Below are 12,068 nucleotides of genomic sequence, written 5' to 3' on the forward strand. Positions count from 1 at the left end.
GGGGGGTCTGTCTGGTCACTGACCCTTCCAGGACACTGGTGCAGTGAGAACTGATTCCCCCCAAATCCACTGACCCACCAGGACCCAAATCCACTGACCACTGACCCCCCAAAACCACTGACCCCTCAGAACCCAACCCTCTGACCCCCCCAGGACCCGAATTTGCTGACCACTGACCCACCAGGACCTGAATTTGATGACCACTGACCCACCAGGACCCAAATCCACTGACCCCCCAGGACCCAAATCTGCTGACCACTGACCCCCCAAAACCACTGACCCACCCAGGACCCAAATCCTCTGACCCCCCAGGACCCAAATTTACTGACCACTGACCCCCCAAACCACTGATCCCTGAGACCCGAATTTGATGACCACTGGCCACTGACCCCCCAAACCCCAAGCCCCTGACCCCCAGAACCCAAATCTGCTGACCACTGACCCCCAACCACTGACCCCCCAGGACCCAAATTTGATGACCACTGACCCCAGACCCTGATCCACTGACCCTTGACCCCAAAACCACTGACTGCCCAGGACCCAAATCCGCTGACCCCAGGACCCAAATCTGCTGACCACTTCAGGACCCTGACCCCTTCAGGACCCCAATTCCATGACCCCCTGACCCTCCACTGACCCCCGACCCTTTGACCCCTGAGCCCCACAGTACCCCCTGACCCCATGACCATGACCCCCAACCCTTTGACTCCCCATGAACCCCACAGTGACCCCACTGACCCCATAACCCCCACAGTGCCCCTGACCCTCTGACCCGCACAGTGCCACTCATGACCCACTTGACCCTCTGACCCCCACGACCCTATGGTGCCACCCAACCCTCCTGACCCCCATGACCTCCTTGACCCCATGACTGCAATGACCCCCTTGACCCCCTTGACCCTTTGACTCCCCCATGACCCCCTGACCCCCATGACCCCCACAGTGACCCCACTGACCCCAATGATCCCCACAGTGACCCCCACTGACCCCCATGACATTCCCAGTGTCCCCCCATGACCACAATGACCCCAATGACCCCGTGACCCTGTGACCACCATGATCCCACTGACCCCATGGCCCCCTTGACCTCACCCCCAAAGTGACCCCACTGACCCATGGCCCCCTTGACCCCATGCCCCCATGACTCTGACTCCTGACCCCCATGACCTGCTTGACCCTTTGACCCCCTGACCACCATGGCCCCCATGCCCCTACAGTGTCCCCATGACCACTGTGACCCCAATGGCCCCCCTGACCCCATGGCCCTCCCAGTGTCCCAGTGTCCCCATGACCAATGTGACCTCCATGACCCCCTTGACCCCAATGACCACCATGACCCTCCCAATGACCCCCCTGACCAGCATGGTGCTCCCAGTGTCCCCCTGTCCCCATGACCACTGTGACCACCATGACTCCCTTGACCCTCCTGACCCCCATGATCCCCTTGACCCCAATGACCCCCTGACCCCATGACCCTCCATAATCCCACCCCCCAACCTCGAGACCACTATGACCTCCTTGACCCTGACCCCTGACCCGCGACACCCCAGTGTCCCCTGACCCCATGACCACAATGATCCCACACCACCACCCTGTAGACCACAATGACCCCAACACCCTTTGGACCCCATGACCCCCATGGTGCTCCCAGTGTTCCCCGACCCCATGACCCCTGTGACCACAATGACCCCAATGACCCTTGACCCCTGACCACATGACCCCCTACCCCCTGACCCCACAGTGTCCCCTGACTTCTGACCCCCCTGTCCCCCGCTGTCCCCTCACCGCAGTGTCCCCATCGGTGGCAGTGTCCTCCAGGCCAGAGCGACGCCGGGAGAGCTGCTCGCGTAGGGACAGCGACTGTGGGGACAATGGGGACAGGACAGGACAGGTGTCACCCCTTGGGGACAATGGGGACAGGACAGGTGTGACCCCCGGGACAGGGACTGTGGAGACAATGGGGACAATGGGGACAGCAACAGGACAGGTGTCACCCCAGGACAAGGACTGTGGGGACAATGGGGCCAGGATGGGGACATGACTGGGACAGGTGTGACCCCTTGGGGACAATGGGGACACAGGGACAGGGACTGTGGGGACAGGGACAGGGATGGGGACAGGGGATAGGTGTCACCTCTCAAGGGACACAGGGCCAGGGCACAGCTGTCACCCCCAGGGACATGGGGACAGGGACAGGTGACAGCTGTCACCCCCAGGGACACGGGGACAGGGACAGGGACAGCTGTCACCCCCAGGGACACAGGGACAGGTGACAGCTGTCACCCTCCAAACGACCGCCATGGTGTCACCTGTGGTGCCACCCGCGGGGACACCTCCCTCATGGTGTCACCTCCCTTGGGTGCCACCGCACTCAGTGTCACCCCGACAGTGCCACCACCCCCGGTGTCACCCCGGTGTCCCCCGGCTGTCCCCACCTCCTGGTTGGACACCTCCAGCTCCTCCTCCAGGACAGCCACACGCTCCAGGGCCACCCGCAGCCTCTCCCGCACCTGGGGACAGCGCGGGGACACCGTGGGGACACCGGGGGGACACCGGAATCACCCCCCAGGGTGTCCCCAGAGCCACCTGAGTGACACCTGTGTGCCACCAGGGCCGCCTGGGGACATTCGGAGCTCGCTCGGGTGGCACCAGGTGACACCAGGACACCACCGAGGTTGTCATTGTGACCTCCAGGTGTCACCTGGGACCACCCAGGGTCACCCCAGGACAGTGCTGAGACCCCCAGGACTGCCTCGAGTGCCACCAGGTGCCACCAGGGGCCACCAGAAACCCACCCAGGTCCCACCTGGGATATCCAGGTCACCCCAGGTCACCCCAGGTCACCCCAGGTCACTTCAGGTCACCCCAGAACCCTCCTGAGGCTCCTTTGGGTCCAATCAGGTCCCACCTGGGACATCCCAGAACCCCTTGAGATCCCTTAGGGGACATCCAGGTGTCACCTGGGACATCCAGGTGTCATCAGGTCACCCCAAAACCCCCCCAGGACCCCCCAGGACCCCCCAAACCTTCTCCAGGACCCCTCAGGGACCCCCAAGTCACCCTAAAACCCCCTGAGACCCCTTTGGGTCCAACCAGGTCCCACCTGGGACATCCCAGAACCCCTTGAGATCCCTTTGGGGACATCCAGGTGTCACCAGGTCACCCTAAAACCACCCCAAAAGCCCCCCAAGACCCCCAGGTCACCCCAAGTCACCCCAAAACCTTCTCCAGGACACCCCAGGTCACCCCAGAACCCTCCTGAGGCTCCTTTGGGTCCCACCTGGGACATCCCAGAACCCCTTGAGATCCCTTTGGGGACATCCAGGTGTCACCAGGTCACCCCAAAACCCCCCCAAGATCCCCCAGGACCCCCCAAGACCCCCAAACCTTCTCGTCCAGGGCCTTGTGGTGCTCGAAGAGCGACTTGAGGGCTTTGAGCACCTCGACCTCGGAGGAGACGCCGGCCGGCGACTGCGCCTGGCGCTTGACCACTGTCATCCGCAGTGACCGCTCGTGGCGTGACACCAGGTGCTCCAGGTGCTCCAGCAGGAGCTGGGGACAGCGGGGACATTGGGGACGTTGGGGACAATGGGGATGTTGGGGGGGTTGGGGATGTTGGGGACAATGGGGACATTGGGGGGATTGGGGACGTTGGGGACATTGGGGGTAATGGCAACACTGGGGACACCAGGTGCTCCAGGTGCTCCAGCAGGAGCTGGGGACAGCAGGGACAATGGGGACACTGGGGACATTGGGGGCATTGGGGACGTTGGGGACGTTGGGGACGTTGGGGGGATTGGGGACGTTGGGCATGGTGGGGACATTGGGGACATTGGGGACATTGGGGACTTTGGGGACTTTGGGGATATTGGGGACGTTGGGGACACCAAGTGCTCCAGGGGGAGCTGGGGACATGGGGACATCACTGGGGACGGTGGGACATTGAGGACAGTGGGACATCGGAATACTGGGGACATCGGGGACATAGAGGACATTGGGGACATTGGTTACACAGGTGTCCCCAGTTGTTCCAAGTGTCCCTAGGTGTCCCCAGGTGTCCCAGCTGTCCCAGGTGTGTCCCCAGCTGTCCCAGGTGTGTCCCCAGGTGTCACACAGCTGTCCCCAGGTGTATCCCCAGGTGTATCCCCTCTATCCCAGGTGTCACACAGGTGTCACACAGGTGTCACACAGGTGTCCCCAGCTGTCTCAGGTGTGTCCCCAGCTGTCCCAGCTGTCCCCAGCTGTCTCCAGGTGTCCCAGGTGTGTCACACAGGTGTCCCAGGTGTGTCACACAGGTGTCCCAGGTGTCCCCAGCTGTCCCAGGTGTCCCAGGTGTGTCCCCAGGTGTGTCCCCAGCTGTCCCCAGGTGTGTCACACAGGTGTCCCCAGGTGTGTCCCAGGTGTCCCAGGTGTGTCCCAGGTGTGTCCCCAGGTGTCCCAGGTGTGTCACACAGGTGTCCCCAGCTGTCCCAGGTGTCCCCAGGTGTCCCAGGTGTCCCCAGGTGTGTCACACAGGTGTCCCAGGTGTCCCCAGGTGTGTCACACAGGTGTCCCAGGTGTCCCAGCTCACCCGAGTGTTGTTCCTCTCAGCCTTCAGCTCGGCGATCTCCTCCTCTCTTTCCAGCAGCTGCTCTCGGCACAGGTTGAGCTCCTTGGTCAGCGCGGCCAGCTCCTGGGGACAGGGACACCGGGGACAGTGAGGGCCTGGGGACACCGCGGGGACAGTGAGGGCCTGGGGACACCGGGGACATTGGGGACATTGAGGGCCTGGGGACACTGGGGGGATTGGGGACATTGAGGGCGTTTGGGACATTGGGGACATTGGGGGACAGTGAGGGCCTGGGGACACTGGGGGCATTGGGGACAGTGAGGGCATTTGGGACATTGGGGACATTGGGGATATTTGGGGACATTGTGGACATTGGGGACATTGGGGACAGAGGTGACACAGGGACAAGGGCCACAGGGGACACATGGGGACACATCAGCCACGCCCCCAAACAAGCCACGCCCCCTTAACCCCACCCCTCAACACCACCCTCAACCACACCCCTCCACTGGCCACGCCCCCATTGGCCACGCCCATTGCCCAAACCACGCCCCAAACTGACCTCACCTGGCCACACCTGGCCCTGAACTCACCTGTCCATCCCCTTTTCCCACTCTCGTGACTCTCCCTGACCACACCTGGTTAAGCCCCGCCCCTTCCCTGACCCCACCCACTTTAGCCACGCCCCCATCGGTGCCTCACCCAGTTTAACTCCACCCACCTGGCCACACCCAAAACCTTGCCACACCTCTACCCTGAACTCACCTGGCCCTGAACTCACCTGTCCATTCCCTTTTCCCCTTCCCCTGACCCCACCTGATTTAACCCCGCCCCTCCCTGACCCCACCCAGTTTAGCCCCACCCACCTGCGGGGCTACACCCTGACCCAAACCGCACTCCCACACCTGGCCACACCTGCCCTGCACTCACCTGTCCACTCCCTTTTCCCGTTCTCCTGACCCTCCCTGACCCCACCTGGTTTAGCCACTCCCCCAGTGGTGCCACACCCGGTTTAGCTCCACACACCTGGCCACACCTCCACACCTGGCCACACCCAAAACCTTGCCACACCTGCCCTGCACTCACCTGCCCACTCCCTTTTCCCCTTTCCCCTGACCCTCCCTGACCCCACCTGGTTCCACCCTGCCCCCAGCAGTGCCACACCCAGTTTATCTCCACCCACCTGGCCACACCCAAAATCTTGTCACACCTCTACCCTGTTCACACCTGCCCTGCACTCACCTGTCCACTCCCTTTTCCCCTTTCCCCGACCCCACCCGGTTTAGCCCCGCCCCCCGCGCTGCCCCGCCCCGCCCGGCCCCGCCCACCTGGGGCAGGGCGCTGTTGAGCTGTCTCTGCAGCAGGTCCCTCTCGTGCGCCAGGTCGCGCAGGCGCAGGTGCGCCGTGGCCAAACCCTCCTGCGTGTCGCGCAGCGTCTCCAGCAGCCGCTCGCGCTCCCGCAGCATCTGCACCATCAGCTGCTCCAGACCCGGCTCCTCGGGGGGCCCGGAACCCCGCCGGGGGTCCTCGCTGATGGTGGGCAGCACCTCGCACATCATCCTGGGTCACCTGGGCGCACCTGGATACACCTGGATACACCTGGGAGTGAGAGGATGTGAGATTAGAACGTGGGGTGATTCAGTTCTGACCCAGTCTGGGGGTCTCAGCACACTCTGGGGGTCCTCGCTGATGGTGGGCAGCACCTCGCACATCATCCTGGGTCACCTGGGCGCACCTGGGCGCACCTGGATACACCTGGAGACACCTGGGAGTGAGAGGATGTGAGATTAGAACGTGGGGTGATTCAGTTCTGACCCAGTCTGGGGGTCTCAGCACACTCTGGGGGTCCTCGCTGATGGTGGGCAGCACCTCGCACATCATCCTGGGTCACCTGGGCGCACCTGGATACACCTGGAGACACCTGGGAGTGACATAACATAGAATCAGTAAATGGGGAACCATCAGGGGATTCAGTCCTGACCCATCCTGGGGTCCTCGCTGATGGTGGGCAGCACCTCGCACATCATCCTGGGTCACCTGGGCGCACCTGGGCGCACCTGGATACACCTGGAGGGCAAAACATGGGATCAGTGCACAAGGAACCATCAGGGGATTCTGTTCTGGATCTTTGGGGGACACTGAACCCCGCCGGGGGTCCTCGTTGATGGTGGGCAGCACCTCACACATCATCGTGGATCACCTGGGCGCACCTGGATACACCTGGGAGTGACACAATATGGCATTAGTACAGGGGAACCATCAGGTGATTCAGTCCTGACCCATCCTGGGGTCCTCGCTGATGGTGGGCAGCACCTCGCACATCATCCTGGGGGCACCTGGATACACCTGGGAACACCTGAGAACACCTGGGCACACCTGGGCACACCTGGGCACAACTCGGATCAGCACCTCAGAACAGAGTCCTACCTGTACCTGGCTGCACCTGCCCACAATGGGGGTCCAGCGGGAAGCCCCCACCTCCCAAAACACCCCCAGCACCTGTGCAGCACACCTGGGGAACCCCAAAATCTCTGGGGGGGCAATGGGGGGACAATGGGGACAGTGGGGACATGGGGACAATGGGGACATTGGGATGAAATGGGGATGATGGGGACATTGGGGGACTCTGGGGGGCGATGGGGGATGGATGAGGACACACTGGGGCATGGGGTGGAATGGCTGAAACCCTAAATCCCTGAGACCCCAAATACCTGGAACCCAAATACCTGAAACCCAAATACCTGAAACCCTAAATCCTGAAACCCTAAATCCCTGAAACCCCAAATACCTGAAACCCTAAATCCCTGAAACCCTAAATCCTGAAACCCTAAATCCCTGAAACCCCAAATCCTGAACCCCCAAATCCTGAAACCCTAAATCCTGAAACCCTAAATCCCTGAAACCCCAGATCCCTGGAACCCCAAATCCTGAAACTCCAGATCCCTGTGTCACCAAATCCTGAAACCCCAAATCCCTGAGGCCCCAAATCCCTGAAACCCCGAATACCTTAAACCCTAAATCCTTGAAACCCCAAATGCCTGAAATCCCAAATCCTTGAAACCCTATATCTCTGTGTCCCCAAATCCCTGAGTTCCTAAATCCCTAAAACCCCAAATCCTGAAACCCTAAATCCTTCAAACCCTAAATCCCTGAAACCCAAATCCCTGAGATCCTAAATCCCTGAGACCCCAAATCCCTGAAACCCTAAATCCCTGAGTTCCCAAATCCCTGAAACCCCAAATCCCTGAGTCCCCAAATCCTTGAAACCCTATAGCCCTGTGTCACCAAATCCTGAAACCCCAAATCCCAGAGTCCTGAAATTTCAAAACCCTAAATCCCTCAGTCCCCAAATCTCCAAGTCCCCAAATCCCGGAGTCCTAAAATTTCAAAACCCTAAATACCTGAAACCCCAAATCCTTGAAACCCTATATCCCTGTGTCCCCAGATCCTGAAACCCCAAATCCCTGAGTCCTGAAATTTCAAAACCCTGAATCCCTGAAACCCTAAATACCTGAAACCCTAAATTCCTAACTCCCCAAATCCTGAAACCCCAAATCCCTGAAACCCCAAATCCCTGAAACCCTATATCCCTGCATCTCCAAATCCCTGAGTCCTGAAATTTCAAAACCCTAAATCCCTGAAACCCTAAATCCCTGAAACCCTAAATTCCTAACTCCCCAAATCCTGAAACCCCAAATCCTGGAAACCCTATATCCCTCCATCCCCAAATCCCTGAAACCCCAAATCCCTGAGTCCTGAAATTTCAAAACCCTAAATCCCTGAAACCCTAAATTCCTAACTCCCCAAATCCCTGACCCCCCCAAATCTTGACCCCAAATCCCTGAGCCCCCAAATCTCTGAGCCCCCAAATTTCACCCCAAACCCTCCTGACCCCCCCAGACCCCACTGACCCCAAACCCCAGTTTCCCCCCACAGGTCGCTGGGAGGCACTGGGAGGCACTGGGGGGTCCAGGTGGGATGAACTGGGATGAACTGGGAGGCACTGGAAGGCACTGGGAGGTCCAGGTGGGATGAACTGGGATGAACTGGGAGGCACTGGAAGGCACTGGGAGGTCCAGGTGGGATGAACTGGGATGAACTGGGAGGCACTGGGGGGTCCAGGTGGGATGAACTGGGATGAACTGGGATGAACTGGGGAGCACTGGGGGGTCAAGGTGGGATGAACTGGGGGGCACTGGGGGGTCAAGGTGGGATGAACTGGGATGAACTGGGGGGTCCAGGTGGGATGAACTGGGATGAACTGGGGAGCACTGGGGGGATGAACTGGGATGAACTGGGAGGCACTGGGGGGCACTGGGGATCCAGGTGGGATGAATTGGGACAGGGGGATGCCCTGGAGGGTGCCTCGGGATGGGATTGGGATAGGGCCAGAATGGAGATGGGAATGGGATTGGGATGTCGGGGCTGGGGACGGGGTCGGGATGGGGATTGGGATTGGGATTGAGATGTCAGGGGTGGGGATGGGGTCAGGACTGGGATGGGGATGGGGTCAGGATGGGAATAGGGCCGGGATTGGGATGTCAGGGATGGAAATGGGGTCGGGATGGGAATGGGAATGGGATTGGGATGTCAGGGAGAAGGACAGGGACGGGGTCAGGAATGGGATTGGGATGCCGGGGCTGGGGATGGGGTCAGGATTGGGATGGGGGTGGGAATGGGATGCTGGAGATGGAGGTGGGAATGGGATTGGGATGCTGGGGATGGGGATGGGGCTGGGATGGGAATGGGGTTGGGATTGGGATCCTGGAGATGGAGATGAGAATGGGATTGGGATGCTGGGGATGGGGATGGGGTCGGGATTGGGATCCTGGAGATGGAGACGAGAATGGGATTGGGATGTTGGGGATGGGGATGGGGCTGGGATGGAGAAACCGGGGATAGGGATGGGATTGGGATGCTGAGGATAGGATGGGGTTGGGATTGGGATGTCAGAGGTGGGAATGGGGTCGGGATGGGAATGGGGTCAGGATTGGGATCCTGAAGATGGAGGTGGGAATGGGATTGGGATGTCAGAGGTGGGGATGAGGATGGGATAAGCATGGGAATGGGATTGGGATGCCAGGGCTGTGGATGGGGTCAGGATTGGGATGCCGGGGATGGGATGGAGAGGCCAGGGATGGGGATGGGGTCGGGATTGGGATGGGGATGGGATGGAGAGGCCAGGGATGGGGATGGGGTCGGGATTGGGATGCTGAGGATAGGATGGGGTCAGGATTGGGATGTTGGGGATTGAAGGGACAGGCCGGGAATGGGATGGAGACGCTGGAGCTGGGATGGGGTCGGGATTGGGATCCTGAAGATGGAGATGAGAATGGGATTGGGATGTTGGGGATGGGGATGGGGCTGGGATGGAGAGGCCAGGGATGGGGATGGGATGGGATTGGGATGCTGGGGACTGGATTGGGATGCCAGGGATAGGGTCGGGATTGGGATGGAGAGCCTGGGGATAGGGTCGGGATGGGGATGTGGGGATGGGGATGGGGTTGGGATTGGGGTGGAGAGGCCGGGGATGGGGATAGGGCCGGGATTGGCATGTCGGGGATGGGATGGGGACGGGATGGGAATGTCGGAGCTGGGATGGGGTCGGGATTGCGATGCTGGGATGGGGATAGGGTCGGGATTGGGATGCTGGGGACCGGATGGGGATGCAGGAGGTGGGATGGGGTTGAGATGGGGTCGGGATTGGGATGTCAGAGCTGGGATAGGGCTGGGATGGGGTCGGGATTGGGATGCCGGGAATGGGATGGAGAGGCCGGGGATGGGGATGGGGTCGGGATTGGGATGGACAGGCCCGGGATGGGGATGGGGATGGGGTCGGGATTGGGATGTCGGTGGTGGGATGGAGAGGCCGGGGCTGGGGAGAGGGTCGGGATTGGGATGCAGAGATGGGGATGGGGTCAGGATTGGGATGCTGGGGACCGGATGGGGACGCAGGAGGTGGGAAGGGGTCGGGATGGGGTCGGGATTGGGATGCCGGGGATGGGATGGAGAGGCCCGGGATGGGGATGGGGATGGGGTCGGGATGCGGATGCCGGGAATAGGATCGCGATGTCGGAGGTGGGATGGGGTCGGGATGAAGAGGCCGGGGCTGGGATGGAGACGCTGGAGCTGGGATGGGGTCGGGATTGGGATGCCGGGAATGGGATGGAGAGGCCGGGGATGGGGATGGGGTCGGGATTGGGATCGGGATGCGGCTGCCGGGGCTGCGATGGGGATGTCGGCGCTGCGATGGGAACGCCGGGGACGGAGCGGGGATGTGATGCGGATGCCGGAGGAGCTGGGGATGGGGTCGGGATGCGGATACCGGTATCGGGATCGGGATGTCGGGATCGGGATGGGATCGGAATGCGGATGTCGGGAATGGGATCGGGATGTCGGGAATGGGATCGGGATGTTGGGCTGTCGGGATGGGGATGTCGGGATTGGGATGTCGGGATGGGGATCGGGATGTCGGGATAGGGACGGGGATGTCGCCGCTGGGCTGCGGCTGCCGGGCAGGGGTGGCGATGCGGCTGCCGGCGGTGGGATGGGGATGCCGGGAAGGGGTTGGGGTCGGGCTGGGGATACCGGAGGCGGGCGGGGGGCTCGGGGGGGGGTCGGGCCCGGTGCCTACCTGGGCTCCGAGCGGCGCTGCGGCAGCTCCGGCGGAGGGAGGCGGCCCGGCGGGGAGGGGGGGCCCCGGGGGGGGGGTCGCTGCCCGTCGCCCCCGCGCCCGTTCAGGCCCCGCCGCGCCCCGGGCCCGCCCGAGCCCCGCGGCCGCCGCCCGCCCCCCCCCCGGTACCGATCCCCCCCCGGCCGGCCCCGCGAAACGCTGCGCGGGCCCTTTAAGAGCGGCGCTGATTGACGGCGGCGCCGGCCAATGGGAGCGCGCCCCGAGGCGCCGGCCGCGCTCTGGCCCCGCCCCCCGGCCGGGTGGGAGGGGTGGGCGTGGCCTGGGGGCGAGCGGCCAATGGGAGCGCGCGGGGGGCGGGGCCGCGGTGGGGTGATGTCATCGGGCGGGGGCGGGGCTGGCGCGCATGCGCGTCGCCATGGAGACGGCCCCGCCCCCGCGTTGCCATGGCGATGGACCACCTTCCCCTCCCCCCAGCCCCGCGCGTGAGGATGCTCCGCGTCGCTATGGAAACCGCCCCGCGTTGCCATGGAGACCGGAAGCCTCTCCCCCCCCAGGGAGTCGCCATGGGGATGGAGCAACCCAGTCAGCCCCGTTGCCATGGCAACGGGATCACACACACACACACACACCCCCCCCCCGGCGGTCACCATGGACCAACCCAGCCCACCCCGTTGCCATGGAAACCACGGCGGTCACCCCATCCAGCCCCGTTGCCATGACGATGGACCATCCCCCCCTTCCCCACGCGTTGCCATGGTGATGGATTTGTTCTCCCCCCCGGTTGCCATGGAGATGGACAATCCCCACCGCTGTGTCGCCATGGAAACCGCCCCTCCCCCACCGGTTGCCATGGAGACGGACCACCTCACCCAACCCTGTTGCCAT

The 12,068-nt window shown here is 62.3% G+C and overlaps 1 protein-coding gene across 1 annotated transcript in view; it reads right to left on the reverse strand.

The window, feature by feature from the left end:
• The window catches only part of LOC146420367 (liprin-alpha-3-like), a 31,111-nt gene extending 19,793 nt beyond the window's left edge, over positions 1-11,318 (reverse strand). Inside the window, exons 1-6 of the mRNA XM_085048346.1 lie at positions 11,184-11,318; positions 5,878-6,314; positions 4,571-4,672; positions 3,388-3,552; positions 2,436-2,510; positions 1,786-1,860 (exon numbers count right to left, since the gene is read on the reverse strand). Coding sequence (XP_084904472.1) covers positions 1,786-1,860; positions 2,436-2,510; positions 3,388-3,552; positions 4,571-4,672; positions 5,878-6,108 — 648 coding nt within the window. The 5' untranslated portion in view covers positions 6,109-6,314; positions 11,184-11,318. The remainder of the gene's footprint in view (positions 1-1,785; positions 1,861-2,435; positions 2,511-3,387; positions 3,553-4,570; positions 4,673-5,877; positions 6,315-11,183) is intronic.
• Between the last annotated feature and the right edge of the window lie 750 nt (positions 11,319-12,068).

The sequence above is a fragment of the Lichenostomus cassidix genome, unplaced genomic scaffold, assembly GCF_008360975.1.
Source record: "Lichenostomus cassidix isolate B80296 unplaced genomic scaffold, HeHo_3.0 HiC_scaffold_538, whole genome shotgun sequence".
Lineage (NCBI taxonomy): Eukaryota > Metazoa > Chordata > Aves > Passeriformes > Meliphagidae > Lichenostomus > Lichenostomus cassidix.